General features: G+C 41.1%; 1 protein-coding gene across 1 annotated transcript in view; it reads left to right on the top strand.

Annotated features, from left to right (window-relative positions):
* Window positions 1–254: 254 nt before the first annotated feature.
* RAP2A (RAP2A, member of RAS oncogene family) overlaps window positions 255–16,533 on the top strand; it is a 31,983-nt gene continuing 15,704 nt past the window's right edge. The window contains exon 1 of the mRNA XM_074859397.1: window positions 255–718. Coding sequence (XP_074715498.1) covers window positions 405–718 — 314 coding nt within the window. The 5' untranslated portion in view covers window positions 255–404. The remainder of the gene's footprint in view (window positions 719–16,533) is intronic.

The raw sequence follows: 16,533 nt of genomic DNA, 5'->3' as shown, positions 1-16,533 counted from the left end.
CGGTTGGCCGGCGCCCTCCGGCGGAGGGGGGCAACGGGACGGGACGCGACGCGGGGCGGCGCCACGTGACGAGGCGCCGCCCGCCCTCCTCCCCGCTCTTTCTTCCTCCTCAGCGCGGCCCCCCCACCCCGGCCGGTTGGTTGTTGCCGTGGTGACAGGGGAAGGAGGGGGCGGGGCCGGCGCCCCACCTCAGCCGCGCCGCAGCCCGTGAGCGCGGCCCCGCCGCCGGCAGCGCCGCCCAGGAGCCGCCGCGGCCGGGAGCATCCGCCGGGCGGGCGGGCGCGGAGCGGGGGCGGCGGCGGCGGTCAGGGCGGGGCGGCCCATGGCGGGGGGGTGAGGAGGGGCCGTCGGCAGGTGCGGGTCGGGCGGGCGGGCGGTCCGTCCGCGCTGGCGGCGGCGGGAGGATGCGCGAGTACAAGGTGGTGGTGCTGGGCTCGGGCGGGGTGGGGAAGTCGGCGCTCACGGTGCAGTTCGTGACCGGCACCTTCATCGAGAAGTACGACCCCACCATCGAGGACTTCTACCGCAAGGAGATCGAGGTGGACGCCTCCCCCTCCGTCCTGGAGATCCTGGACACGGCGGGCACCGAGCAGTTCGCCTCCATGCGGGACCTCTACATCAAGAACGGGCAGGGCTTCATCCTCGTCTACAGCCTGGTCAACCAGCAGAGCTTCCAGGACATCCGACCCATGCGCGACCAGATCATCCGCGTCAAGAGGTGACTTGCCCGGCGGCCGCTCCTCCGACGGCCGCGCCCGACGCCCACCTGCGGCCCGGCTCGCCGGGGCCTACGGGCCGCCCGGCGGCCGTCCCCCGTCCCGTGTCCTCCCCCCCGCCCCGCTCCGTCCCCCTCCTCCGCCGCGCCGGGCCGCCCCGCAGTGCCCGGATCTCCGGCCCGGGGGCTGCCCACGCCCGCTGCCCGCTCAGGTGCCTGCCCTGCCGCTTCCCTCCCTCACCCGCCCCCCTCCCTCCTTCCCCGGTGGCTCCCCTGGGCGGCAGGACCCGACCCCTCCCTCCCCCGCTCCCTCCCCGCCCCCGCCGGTGCCTCGCCCGCAGCCCGGGGCTCCCCGTGGGCGGGGGGGGCGGAGCGGGGGCAGGGGGCTCCAGCGGTTTCCGCTGCGCCTCCCCCCCCCCCCCCCCTCCCCCCTCCCCCGCTTTGCCTTTACGACGCGGTAAGTTTGGGGTGCTCCTGCGTGAAATATGGCAGACAGGCTGGCCACCGGCGGGCGGGCGGCAGGCTGTGCCACGGCCGAAACCGGGGGGGCGTAAAAGCAGTTCCCCCAGTGTTGGATCGGGTCAGTCCTCGCGTGTACTTTCTTCGTGGGCGTGCCTGGGGTGTTTCCGTGCGGCACACAAGTCTTCAGAGGCAGCTAGAGATCTGCCTTCTCGGATACCTGCATAGGTATTTCCGTGAACTTCCCACTCCTCTTAAAAGTGCAGAACGCAAGCCTCTCTCTTGGTGGAGAGATGACGGCTGTGAGCGTTAGGCCTTCTGTATGCCGGTGTTGCTCTTAATTTTCCCACGGTCGCGTTGCCAGCCGCTCTGTTACGAGTGAATCCACAGTGGTGAAACACCGGTGCATACTGCCAGTTTGTTTTTATAACCACTACGTTGTTTAGATATGCGTCAATCAGTTAGATGTCAGCAGCTGAAATGCAGCCAGTCACGCTAAAATAAGGGTAGATGCACCATTTGAAATCATAGCAACCGTTTGAACCATAGCGTGGATGAGAAAATGCCGCTGGCCAGATCATCATCGCAGGCAGAGATCTGCTATTGCCGGTGGAGAGAGGTTGTAATTATGTCGCAGAACTGGTTGTAAGCTTTGGCTTGGACACCTGAAAGGGAAACCCTTGTAAATAACTTAGTTGGACCGCAGCTGTTGGATTTGCATCTTAATGTAGAGTGGAGCATAAAAGGTGATAATGGCTAATCATATGGTCAGGTATGGTCTGTTCACAGAAACTACCTCCCCAAGGCCTGGGGAGGATGTATTTTGAAATTGGGGAGGAGGGTGAGTAGGGGAAAGGGGAGGGAGGAGACAAAGCACTGATATTTTTAGACTTGCAACTTTCTCATAGTAGGTGTTTCTTAATGTGTGTCCTAACTTTTTCACTGGGGATTTCTAAAGACCAATGTAATGAAGTTATTTTGAATTTATTATGGAAAATACCATTTCCATATCCTTGCAATCCTTATCATTCACACGTACCTTATAGAAGAACATTTTTTCTTGAAGTACTTAGGGTAGACTTTATTCATTAATAAATGCTTTTGGTTTTCCTGTATATTTAATCAGCGATACAAATTTATTTAGTCTCTGATTGCCTAGCTGTGGCTTTTGCAGCTTGCATTGTACCTTGCAATGGAGCATCTGCATTCAGACCCCAGCCGACAGGCTGTAGATAGGTGAAGCAGAATAGAAAGCAACTTGTACTTCCATAGTTACATTGACTCAGCACTGCTGAGAGTGGGTTTCAATGCTGCTCTTGTTTTTCTTCTGCCATCTCTTTTACTGCAAGTCTTCAACTTTTGGCTTTTGGTTAGGTACTTTGTGAAAGACACATGAGCAATGTTTTAATCCTAAATTTCACTTATGCAAAGTAATCTAAAAGCTGCTGAAATCCTGAATACTTTAGCAAGTCCTGAAATTTTTAACTGAGTTGTAGTTGAAAGGGATGTGCTATTGATTTGCAATATTAAACACATGTAGTTTCAGCAAGATCTTTCCTTGTCAACTTACTTCATCTTATATTTGTGGGTGGTGTTGTTGTTCTGTTTTGGACTTAAGTTCCCAGGCAGTTTAAGACCTAATGTGCTGTTGGCTTAAGTTTGCATCGTTTGCACCAGTTAAACTGGAAGAATGCATATTTACAGATATAATATGTATCTGTACAAGGACTTCTAAATTATAATTTACAGTTGCACAAATGCATTTAATCCATGTTGAGAGACTAATAATCATAGTCCTGTTTACTTAGGGATTTTGGATGAGATGTACCCGAAAACAACAACTATATGCTTATATTGATACAAAACCTTAATGTGAAAAATCTCTGAACTTTCATTGCACCTGAAAAACAATTGGCCAGGTCTCTAACTGATAGGTATCTCTACATTTTATATGTTGTCCTTGCTATTTTTTTTTTCTTGGATGAAAGAATCCCTGCTGTGTTATTACATAATTAGAGAGTAATTTTAATTACTCTCCCAAGAAGTAGAAAAGCCAGGTGAAATTCCCTCTTCAGGTTAAGAGATGCATGCTCGAGTCTTCTACTTCCCTGGTCTAACCACCACATACCAGGCCAAACGAAGCCAAGGGAGTCCTTCGCTCCACCTGATGAAGTTGAGTTACTTTATAGGAATGAATGACATCTTTATGAATGAAAGAGAGGAAACAGGTGGACCTTTACTTAACTCTGAAGCTTAGTGGTTAGAAGAGGTTGAGATCACTCTTGCCAATACAGTTTCTGTTCTCATTAAATGGCCATTTAGTATTAAAAAATGCACAAATAGACTTAGAAACAGGACTGAAATCCAGGTCTCCCAGTTTGTAGAAGAGTCGCCTAATGGCAAAACTATAAAGTCGAGCTTCCTTGTGTACTGCATAGTGAGGGAGCCTTGCATCCCTTTCACTCATCATGAACAGCTTTATCAAGAGTGGAGGATGCCTCCATAGCTTTTAAACAGGCAATTAAAGTTCTCTCCTGGGAAATGGTTTACATGTAAACCATATTTTTCTTTTTGAAGTAAATAAAACATTTTTGTCTAGATCTAAGAATGAGTCAAGGCGCTTTACCTTCAGTAAAGGAGCTCTGTCAGTCCTGAGTGGATGAGTGCACCCCCAGCAGCTCTGCCTAGACACAGGATGAGGAGAAGGAAGAGGTTTCAGAAGTGGTCTTGGTACTCTGGGCCAGTTTCCCACTGTGCAGAATGCTGCCAGCTCTGGATGATGGAGCTTGGTGGTACAAAATCACAACTGTTCCTCCTCCTCCTCCAGATGCTGTGTCTTACAATAGTTTCTACCCGAGGAGTGGCTTGGCTATATCTTGTGTTGTACAAAGCAATCGCTTCTGCAGTCAGCTCTTCATGCAGTGCCTGCAACTAGCCCTGCTTATCTGGAACATGTGCATTGGTATCAGTAGGTGGGGGGCAGGAAACTGATGAAAGGGGATGTGCCCTAGGGAAGTGAAGCAGTGGACGTCTCGTTTTGCTGGTTGAAGGAGTATAATCAGAAGGTAGGAGGACAAAGGCTTTGTGCCCTAATGTAGGGTGGTGGGTTGTGCAGAATGAGGCTGAAGGTATGGAGTTGGTCTCTGGGATTATGAACTTGAGAGTGCCTCCGTGCTTGTTTGAAGCTGTCGTCGCTGATGATGATAGCCAAGTAAACAGTTTTGGGAGCTCCTCTTCACTGTGCCATTGTCTGCTTATCTGAAATGCATTGTTCCAGCTCCATGATCTTACTGTTTCAGGCACCTAGTACTGACTTCTGGATCCCACTTCTGCCAGATATGTCCATTAAGCCGTTTTTGTTCTGATTCTTGCAAATGCTAAGGGTTTGTACTGTTGGGAAGATGGAGCGTACATAAGCATAATATTTGTTTCGTGGCAACTTTGAAAAGTACTTTCTTTCTGTATACAAGAAGGATAAATGGAATCAGCTGCTGCTTTACTCTTTACTGCCTCCTGGTGAGACATGACACAAAATGTCACCTGTGCATTTGTAGGTGCTGCAACTCTGGGACCTTCTTTACCTCCAAAATGGATTTGCAAGCGTGGCAATGAACTGTCTGTTATTTATGCTGTGGACGGAACTCGCTGTAGTTTCAGAGTGAGCTGTTTTCTGGAGAAACCTTTTATTTGTAAGAGCAAGGATAAACTGGGTGAGTGGGCCCTTACCAGCGAAGGTCTGCAGTGAAGGAAGAACAGAAGCTGTTAGATGAAATGGGTTGGAAGTGGTACACCCCGGTTAGATATCAAGGTTTAGAAATGAGTAGTGAGTATGCAGATTAAGTAGTGTAATTTTTTTTTTTTTTTGTGGAAAAAGGAGTTAGGTAACTTTTAACCCTTTTGTGTGATTAGAAAGTTCTCTGAAGAGAATCTGCTGATATTTACCATATACTGAATCTTAATTTTGGATTTGACTTTGCCAATGTTTTTCTCCCATGAAGGTGTGTTTAAACCTCGTTGGGTATGTATTCTAGGTGCTTATGTAGCCTCCAATAATGTAATTTCTCAATCTGTCCTACAGGCTTTAATATATATATGTATTTAGTAGAATGCTATGAAATAGAGAAGTATTATTATTTTTATTCAAGCAGAAAACTAGAGCACAGAAATAACAACTCAAAGTTAACTCGGAGTTCTTCACTTGCAATATTTTCTCTAGATGTCTGACCAGTGCTTTAAAGACAGGACAGTTGTGTTCATGTTTTGGACACACTAACAGATTCTACTTAAAATAGTATTTTTGTGAAATGCTTATTTCAAGTAGGGAAAAAAAAAAACTTTTTATCAATCCTGTTAATCCTGTTGCTTTTTCTCTAGAAAGCAAAGACCAGAAAATTTATTAATTTAGATTGGCTGAAAATGCAGACTAAATGATACAGTGATATGAAATAATCACATGAAATACCACAGTGTCTCTGAGTTGAGAATGTTCTTTGTGGTGGTGTTTATCATCAGGATGAAAGTCTTCCTCCTAGTCTAGGGATTCTGTGTGGTAATTTAAAACATACAAGAGATATAATTTCAAGTATAGTTTTTCAGACTTAATCACTATTAAGTCACTAAATACATCAATTATCATTGATTCAAGATGCTGATTTCACAATTAATACATTTCAATAATTACAAATTGCTCAAATGTCTAGTTTGAAAATGTTGCTTTCCAAGTACTATGAAAACTAAGTATGTTTTTTATTCAAAGACCATAGTCCTCTTTAAGCAAGGTTGAATTTATCACTTTTCTGAAATTCTATGTATTTCTCATCTTTATTTTAAGAAAATAACTTTCTAATTTTGAGAACTATTTTGAGAATTCTAACACATTCAACCACAAACATGTCTCCAGCCTTCTAGGAAGAAATACCTAAGCGTTCAGTAGAAGTGAAACTTGGAAAATTCTATTCCTTCTGAAGTACTGTATGCAAAAGCTTGACAAATGCCTAGGGACTTTCATAGATAGTAGCTGTGTAGAGATGGTAGAAATAAGAACAGACTGAAATCCTGAAGTCTTTTTAAGCAAGAGTTCTTTTCTTGCAATAATATCAGTGTAGGGGATTGATTAGAGTACTCATCTTTAAGTGAAAAAGGCAGGGCAGGTAATAAACATGGCCTCCGCTCTCTGTAGGATGCCTGGCCAAGCTGCCAGCCACTCGTGCACCCACCAGATGAAATTTAGCACTTTATTGCAAGAACAGATTAATAGATTTTAAATCCCATCAAACACTTGTACATATTTCTGAGAATGTGTAGAAACCTGGAAGGAATTCTGACATGATGCAGACGTCGACCATTGTGTTAAAATATTTAAGTACAATAGAGGAGCTATACTGGCCCCTCTTCTGGTTTTTTTCTTTTTTTTTTTTTTTAAGGGACACCTATGGATAACTGTTTCTCAGGTGAGAACCTTATCAATTTACAAGAAGAAAATGCAAGTATTTTAAGCATCTGTAGAAATATAAAGAAGTGGTAAACACAAGTAGTCATATCAAATTTACCCTATGTATAACATCAAAACCTTCAGCTGTATGGCCATCTCTTGTGTCTTACTGGGGATCTGATGTGTAGACTGTCCCTTAGAAAGTGTCTGTAATAGAATATTACGTTTACAGGTTACAAGATATTTCTGTAAATTTTATTTAGTTTTGAACTCAGATTCGTTTAGTTTCTCTTTGTGCTCTTACGCTTTTAAAATAACTTTACAGCACTTTCTGGCTCTGTAGAGTTTAGATTTTTTTTTTGTGACTGTACTTTTGTTTTAATTTGAAATTAACAAACTAATTCTGTCAGACAAAATTACAGGTTTCTTGATTTAACTGGGGAATTCATACATAGACAATCCTTTAAAAAAAGTCTCTGACAGCGTGCAGTTTTAAGCAATAGAAGATTATTTTAAAGTTGCTTGGCTTTAGTCTTAAACTTGGATATTTCAAGGTGCTCATGCATCTTCAGAACATATTACCTTTAATGTTTTCCTGTAGAAGCTTTTGAATTAAATTCCATACTGGCAGAGTTCTCTTGACCTTTTTTTTTTTCCCTCCCCCCCCCCTCACTCTCACTTTCTTGGTAATCTGAAATATTCATGCTACTTTGAGTTACTTTCTGTGGATACCATGAAAACTTGAGACAATGCTTATAACCGGAGTCTCCTAATGTTTTGGGGGGGTTTTGGCTGCTTCCCCCTACCGCTCCCCAGCTAATTGTATAGCTATTCCTTTCCAAGATTGATTTTTTTTTTTTTCTTTGTAAGGTAAAATGACATGATAGTTTCCATATGTGGGCACTGAAAATAAATCTTTTTATCCCCTCCTGCTTTTTTTAGGTGTTCTTTGGACTTGTATTGAAAAAGCCAGGTAGGCAAGCTCCTTTTGTTTGCATGTTTAGTTTAGATTGTGCTAGTTTAGAGTATAGCATATCTTTTTTTTGAGATGCCTCTATCACTTAGCATTATCTTTTCTTTTCAGGTCTTAATGGCTGCTGTAGCTCATGTTGTTGTAGAGGTGTGTGAATAAATATGAATAGCTACAATTGTCAAATAGTAGAACAGTATGTGGCAAGACTTCTTAAATTTGTTTTCAGTTGTGCAGTGTTGCTTGGTCGAGTGTGTGTTGTAAAAATGCTATTTAATGTGTTAAAGACCAAATATAACAGCGACTTTAATGGCTTTCATAGTTTAGTACAATAATATAGCATTAATGCTTGGGGTTGAATGTTTTCTGTCTTGCATTTCATTAAGCTTTTTTGACACAGATTTTTGCAATGAATATTTGGAAATTTTTATCAAAAAAAAAATCATTGCTCATTAAGAATTTCTGTTTTGCCTTTGAATTTCTGTTTTGCCTAGAGGACAATAATTCTTTAAATACTGTTTTTTATAGCCAACACAGTTGGCAGTAACTTTCATCTTTTCTTTCAAAATAACCATGATTCTCTAATCTTCATTTGGATAGTATGTGGATAGAAACAAATTTGTTGTTTGGTCATACATAAAACATTCTGGTTAACAGTATGTTTAGTTAAAACTCTTATGTTAACAGGCATACTTCTTGGACTGAAATTTCAAAAATAGACATTCTTTGGCGATTGAAAGCTTTTAGATGAAAATTTGAAATGTCTGAGTGGGTGGCTCTCCCAAAAATCGTTAAATCAATTCCTCTTCTAGTTTTCCCCATAATAATTCAGTGTCAGATTTTTATTTTTTGCACCCAAGAACAAACCTGGGGTTAGTGGTTATTTCATTTCAGAAATCTTTAAAGTGTTGCTCAAACATCTTTTTTTTTTTCCATTTTTTTCCTCCTTGTAAATTGCGTAGGTGGTATGTGATGATAACGTTTTGATAGAGAATAGGGAAGCAATTGGGACTGCAGTGCTAAATTATCCTGGCACGTAGTGACTTGTACAAAGATTTACGTGATTGTTAAGGTAGCAAGAACTATAGCTATCTGCTTCTTCATGTTCTCTTATTCATTAGCTTCCTGCTGGTCTGTTTTTTTTTTTTTTTAGGGTTTTTTTCCCAGAGGTTTCCAGTACAGGACTAGTATTCAATTTTTGCTGCACTAAAGCAAACAGTATAGTCTAGGTACAGTTTACAATGATGACTGCAACTGGAACACTTTCTTTGTCAATGGGTTGCATTTTAGCAGCTGTGTTGTCTTAAATCCTGGTCTAGACAAGAGAATTAAAGGTGTGATATGAGCACGTTATCCTTTCTTAACATTAATGGCATGGTGCTAGCTCAGTTGGTCCTGTACTCTTTAAAAATGCAATGGTGACAATATTTTAATAATTCTTGTCTTGATTAGGCCTAGACTAGGTGAAAGACCAGGTGAAGGACAAAAAAGGAGTAAGTCTTTTTAGAGTTGATTAGCTTATTTTGAAACATCGTTTGTGTCATGTAGGTAGAGCTTTAGTGACTTTTAAAATATTTTTATTATGTTCTGCAAAAAGTCAGGGTAAGGAGGCAGACATTTTAAAGCATTTTAAAATATTAGAATGTAATAGCTTAGGGTAGTGGCCTGGGGTAAAATAAAATATAACTCTTACTTTATAGAATGGTTTGGTGACTTTCTGTTATCGTTCAGGTTAACAGGTAGCCACCTTAAGTAAAAGATTTAGTGTTTGAGATTCCCATGTGACTATGAACTCAACTACAATTTAATTTGAACTGGAAATGAATTGGATAAGGGGGCTCTGAACTTAAGTGCTCTGAAAGTTGTGAAGAAGAGCTTTGGTCCTGGATTTCTGATTAATTGCAAGAAAAGATGCTTTGAAGAAATAGCCACATAGATCTCCTCTGGGCTGTATGTGCACTTGCTGTGACAAGCAAGTTTTGATAGGAGAATGTTTGTACTGTTTGCCCTCTTACTCCTAATGTCTTAGAGTATAGAGGATAAGCAAGGACTGATCAACCTACTTTATCTGATTAGATCTGGTTGTGGTTTCCCACATTGCTATAAAATCTTTTTAACTGCTGTACAAAATCTTACTTGAAATGTTTTATAAATATGCAAATAATTGGAATGCTTTCTTCTTTTGAAAAAGCCATGAACTTTATAAGACCTGTCTAGAAATACATAAATTCTTTCCTCAAGAATTGCTTTTCTTTTGAAATTTCCTTACCACGTTTTCAATTTCATTTTTAGATTTTAGAAGATCCTTGTTTTTGTCAAAACAAAACAATGAATATGAAATGTTTGGGTTTTATACTGGTTTCCCCAAAAGTTATAAATGAGCGGGGAAAAAAATTGGCAGTTCTGGTTTTTTTACCCACCTCTATTTAATTGCACTTGGCCATGATGCAGAATCCTGGACGTGTAATTTTTTGAACTACATGACAGCAGTCCATATTTGTATACTGCTATTTGTACACTGTTTTTAAGAAGATATGTTTTCAGTCTGTGGATTACTTTCTACTGCTAAAATGACTTGACATTGTAAAGGGTTTTTCCTAGTAGTAATCTTCTATCTCCAAGTTCAAAACTTGCCCTTCTGCTGCTGTAGTAATTCTGCTGAAAAGCAGTCAAATGGTGGTGTTTTGTGGTTTAGGGTTTTTTTTAACTTAAGGAATTAAATTTCTTTATGAAAATAACTTGGAGGGCAGAAGATGATCACCTTGAACTATTTCTTATGGACCATTTTATTGGATGCCTTTCATACACCCTCCCAAAAAAATCCAACTGGTCTGAGTGTTTCTCAGTCTCTGATCAAATCCAGGCTTTCCATCTCTGTGCTTAAAGAAGGCATCTGCTCTGCTAGTCTCAGAAGCAGTTAGATTCTTGGTAGCTGACATGCAGGTTACTCCCTACAATGCCTGGAAGAGAGACGCATGAGTCACCTTCTGCTGGGTTAACACTGCAGTCCACAATCGAAATCCAAGAAGTAATTTGGAATAAATTCTCCCACTGCCTTTGTCCGCTTGGGTGTGATGTTAGGTTTGGGGAGAGGAGTTGAGGGGGTCAGTGTAGTACCACCTAAATCTGTTTGATTTGCTTGCGTTCTTTAACAGATACCCACTGTATACTGAGGAGGTTATTTTGGGGGTAGGAGAGGTTGATTTCAGTTTTGTACCAAGTGTGCAGGATGCTCTCCAAAGGAGGGAATCCTGACATTGATCTGAACATGCAATGCACTGGAGATGCTTCCCCCCCCGCAGTGTCAGCCTTCTTTTTTCTTGCATTTCGTTGAGAAATACATGAGAAATGGGTCTTGCAAAATAGCTTAGTGTTTCTTTTCTGTGTCAGTTCTTTAGGAGTCTCCTTCTCTCTGAGGTGTGTAGTCTTGTTGCAGCAAACCACTCAAACTATCTCCTTATGTATGTAGAATCTCTCCTCTTGAGAGGCAGGTCCTCTCACTGATCAAAACACATTCTAAAAGAATGGGAGAAAAATGGAAGCCACTGTGTCATCATGAAGCAACAGCTGGCCTTTTCTGAAATATTGTGATCACCTGGACTAGGGGAGTCTTCTGGTCACCACTGCATAGGATACTGATTTTGCATTTTTGCAGTGACTTCTCTATCTAAAGTGAATAAGCAGTCCTGAGAAATCCCTGGGTTTCAGTCCCTAGTATCTTCAGCTTGTACACCTGATCTTTTTCTATTCTTGTTGTTCCCTTGGAATTTTTGAATTTGCCTTCATGCATTTGTATTTGCCTTTATAGTGGTGCATCTTCAACAGGAAGATTGAAGACTATTTTCTCAACCTCACTTGTAGCTTAGTGGTTGGAACAGTCTTCTGGGAGAAGCAGATGTGAGACTTGTATGTCTAAAGAAGGTATATGGTGCAGGTCTTTCACCTCTTTGATCAGTGTTGTAATCGCTGTACTGCTACATTAAGTGTGAGAAACGGCATTGTCACTACTTGCTTTTATTCCGATGGCTTTCTGTGAAAGTGGTATCTGTTGTGGTTTTTGTTGAGTATCTTACTATTGGTGTGTTACTAGATTCACAGAGGAATGTGTAGTGAATTGGACCTCTCGAGGGATGTGGCTCCTTGCATGCTTCATCTATAAATCCCAAGAGAGTTTAGGTGTGTGACCCTATTGTGGTTCCAATGTATGGCTCAGCTGGGCTTGCACAGCTGTAGGCCTTCAGACAGCTACCTTGTTTTGACAAAAACTTCACATGGATGCAGCCTGTCAAGAAATTAAGTGGGTAGGCAGAAATTTTGTAGAGCAGTCTCTTAGACATGGCTCCTCCCTAAGTTCTTCTGGAGTACCAGTATATTTACCTACCTCAGTTTTTCATTCAAGCCCAGAAATATTTGCCATCAGAATGTTTTCCTCTCTTTATCTCCTGCTCTTTCACATCAATTTCATTCCTTATGTTTTGAGCAGTGAATTTCTGAATGCCTCTGTATGGATCTTGTTGGTACAGAATGTTGAGAAGACCACAGACTTGATCATGTCATCCACAGCGTGGGCTTGGCAATTCTTGTACTTCAGATGTCTTCCTTCTCTAAAAAAAGAATTCTATGCACAGGTTATATTATATTGCTGATTATAGCATTATGTATGGATTAGAATCTGCTTAGGTGGCTGTGCTCATACAAAGGGATGATAGACTCTTAGGAAGAAACTGGAGATATAGATTATATCAAGATAGAGTTTTAATGTTAAATATTTAATGTGAAGACCCTTATAAATTAGTCTTCATAGTCTTTTCTGTGTTTCCCCTAATTTGGATGCCTGCAGCCTCACATAACATTAGAAGCTGCAGATGCTCAGCAGGCTATCTTCATATCATCTGCTTCTCTAGTAGTTGTTATAGGTTGACCATGTGAGAGAATTGGTAGCCGCCTTCTCCTTGATCCTCAATGATGTTCTGGAAAATTTAGGCATGATGGCACGTTCTGGAATTTCACTCAATCCAAATATTCCCAAATTTTATTTAAACTGAGGAGAAGCTAGGCTGCCTGTTGATGTGGTGAATGAGTGGCTGTTTTGATGGGATTAGGTTTGAAGAATCCTCTGCTGCCTTTAAAGATAACGTTATGGATCAGATGATAATTTTGCCTGGACTGTGTGAATGGATATCTAATGGTCTTGCCTCTAGTCTGGCACTATATACATTATAGTTGTTCCATCTGGGATTGTGTAACCTCTGTTACTTACTGAAATATCACTGTCTTATAATTGTAGCTGCTGCAAATTTCTGATGAGTCTGTTTACCATCTAGCAGTTTTTAGTCAAATCTCTTGTAACCCTTTTATTTCTAGTGCTCTTTGTAACCAGATTTCATAGCAACCAAAGTCAGATGCTTGCTACCCATCAGATGAGTCTGTCAGCAACTGTTGGCAAGGAATGCTGTTCCTACTACCGCTCCAAGTACCAGGTTTTACTTAAAAGTCTGGTGTTATTGTGGAAATAGTCCTGCTGTCACCAGGCCCTGTGCCTCAGATTCTGCACTGACCAGGTAATGTGAGGATTGCTAGACTTGCTCTGCATGTGTGCAAGGGTGGTTTTCAGGAACCATAGTGAGCAAATGCAGTTCTTCAACAATCTCCCAATGGACCAGGGCTATTGTTCTTTTCAATTTTTTTGATTTACACTGTCGGTTATGTTTGTAACTGCCAAGAGTTCAACTACTGGCCAGCTGTAAGAGTTTATAGACAGGACGCATAATGTGAAAGTTTAACTAAAAGCAGGGCCCTCTCTCAAGGGAAGGAAGTGACTGGCACTTGCAGACAATATGAATCCTCAGTCATACTACTAAATTATAGCAGGCATGTTCAAAATACCATTATCTGTCTAAAAATTATACCACAAGAAGCTTAAGATAAGCATCATGGTAGTCCGATCTGATGATGGAAAGGTGGTTTCTACTGACTGCTTCCTCTTCTTTCGTAACTCTTTGATTAAACAAATCCACATAAGTCGGTTTTTACCTACCAAAGTTTACAATATAACTATGTTCTGAAAAGGAAAATAAAATATACAGAAAGCTAGGGTCAGGATGCTTGAATTTAAAATGTCCACATTGTTCTGGAACAGAAGGAAGGAGGGTGATGTGCGTACCATGTATTGCAGGGTTTACTGGTGTATCACTAGGCTCCATATGGACACACTGAGAGAAAAAATAGTTACAATGTTTTCACCTATGGGAAGATTGCTACCTTGTAGACTCAACATAGGAAAGAAAATAGGATTTTGAAAAAAACCCCACAAAACCAAAAAAATAGTTTATCCTGTATTCTTTCCATGGATTTTCAAGAACTTGGTCATTCAATATGATTGGCTGTTTATTGCAGGATATTCTTTTTTTAAGTCTTGTTCTAACCCTTGTAAACTGTGTTTGTCTAAAATATACAAAAAAGCATCCCTTTTAAATTGAGATGAGCATATTCAATGAAGGAAACAAATCACCTAAAGGTGTGAAATCACTGAACTTAGGGTATGTTGAGTTCTCCTCCAGATGGTTTTTATTAAGAAATAGTGATTGCCATCATGGTAGCTTCATCTGCCAGAGAAGGACAATGGAAAGCTCTATCTTGGATGAAAGCTGAGAATGCACACCTTGAAAGTCCCTTATTACTCTAAAATTAAGCAATTGTATTGCCTTCCTGGCTGGGATAATTGGACTGGTAATTGAAGTCTACGTTCTTCTCCCAGAGATGATCAAAACGCCTTCCTTTGAAAGACTTTCTGTCTCTCAGAAAGAAATGTGGTTAGATTAAAAGGACTGGGAACAGTCTGGGCTTCACACCCCCGCACACACCTTCATATTAATTGGAATGGCCTTTCTGCATACAACAACTTAATGTGGAAAAAATAATTAGTGGACTATTTTCAGGAAATTCTAGTTACCAATTAGTGATTCAATGAAGAAGGTGTAATGGACACTAGGGTGTGTGGTACCTTTAAATATAGGCACTTTTATTAAAAGAAATCCAGCCTTCTCAAATACTTTCTTACTGTTATTACTGTCACTTCTGAAGGTTAACTGTACAAATTATCATCCTTGCTGTACCTCCAATGTGTCAAACAGCCATTTAAATATTGGCGTAATATTTTGTTTCTCAGAATAAAACAAAGTACATTATAGTTTAGCATCTTTCACAAAATTACCTATCTAAATGTTGCCACTTTAAAAATAATCTTACTCAGAGAAACAAAATGTACCTATATACACAAATATATGCATATATATGCAGAGGGATTTTTCAGTCTTCCAACCTGTGGGGTCAGGAGCCAGGAGAAAACCCAAAATGTGGATTTCACCAGGTTCTGCAGTCACCTTCTATTTAAAATAGGCTTTGTCCAGATATGAAAACTTTGACACTAAGTTACTTTCTGAACAGGTTTAATTAAACCACTGTAAAGCCACATTGTTGCCTACCTAATTTAAGCAATATTAAAATTGGTGGCCATGTGGGAATTTGCAATGTTTTAAAACAATTATTTAGGTTGGCCTGGCTTGTTTGGTTTTTATCCCTCTGAATAAAATATGTCAGTAAGAGACATAGCCTCTTGTTGTGAAGGTTTTCATTCTTTTTTTCTCACTCCCTCCCTCTTGCACATGCATGCACGTGTTGATTTTTCTGTTGCTTAGCTAGCAAAGCCCATCCTTTCCATCTGTTCAGCAGAGTAACCATCTCTTTGGGTGACACAGGCCATCAGCCAGCCTACAGCCACCGGCAGAATGCCAGCGCGGAGGTGCTCCAGTGCCCCAGGGGTGCTGGCAGCTGGGAGCCTTGGGCTCTGACCCTGGTGTACCCGCTCCGCTGCTGACACAGCTTTGGCACCGGCCAAAGCAGGCAGGTGCCTAAAGCCCCAGAGACACAGCGGCGTGGGCAGCTGCGTGGTGAGGGAATCCCAGAGGCTAACCGTGCTTGTGCCAGCATGGCCTAATGGTGGATAGGGTTAACATGTGCAAGATAAAACAGTCTTCAAGGTGACTGAGTGCCAGAAAGTGTCTTCATAGACAATAAAATGACTGTCAGACAGGTTAGTAAAACTCTTCTGGGAGAAGAAAGCTTTTTTTAACCTAGACTAGACCCAAAGAAATTAACATTTATACAGTAGTTAAAATAGAAATAACTCAACAGCTGAAATGAGTACATCTGAGCTCCTCATTCTAGCTGGCTTCATTTTAACAGTTACTGAAATATTAGATTTGAGATATACATACACACACATGTAAAGAAGAATAAAATGTTTAGATTTTACTGGTTTATGTACTGGATAATACCCTATATTTGATGTCACTTTGTAAATAAGTTCTTGCAGAGAAAGTTCTGGATACTAGAATGGGTAAAATTTAGTTTCAAGTCTTTCAATATATTCAGGATGCTGATTTAGGATGAAGTAGTCTGTTGTTGTTTTTCTTTAGTTGGTACCTGTCTTATTGTAGGAAGAATGAAGAAAGCTCTGAAGAAAATTATTTCTGAAGCTTATGCTCAGCATAAGAGAGGTTATCAGTAAATCATATTTTATATTCACTTCATAGAGGCAGTATGCTGGGAGGCAGTGTTGTATACTTGAATATAAACCAACGCTTACTCTAAAAAAGCAGACAAAAACCAAACAAATGCCACATGGCTTTGGAAGCCCTTGTTTTTGTAGTCATCTTTAGATACGGAAGTGGTTTCACTTAACTAGCTGATGTGTTCTTTTGGAATCAAATTTCTAGAATTACAAAGTTGAGTTGTTAAAGATGGAGGTCACTTCTGAAAACTGTGGAGAAGAAAACCTTGGTGCTCTATTCGTTTAAACATTCCAAATCCTTGAACTAGGCTTATGGTAGTTCGATAAATTATTTTGTAAAATAACGGCCAATTTTCTGAAGTCATGGCAGAATGTTTTTCTTTCCC

This window comes from Strix uralensis, chromosome 2 (assembly GCF_047716275.1).
Source record: "Strix uralensis isolate ZFMK-TIS-50842 chromosome 2, bStrUra1, whole genome shotgun sequence".
NCBI classification, from domain to species: Eukaryota; Metazoa; Chordata; class Aves; order Strigiformes; family Strigidae; genus Strix; species Strix uralensis.
The sequence above is the reverse complement of the archived record's forward strand: the minus strand, read 5'-3'. Positions and strand labels throughout refer to the sequence as shown.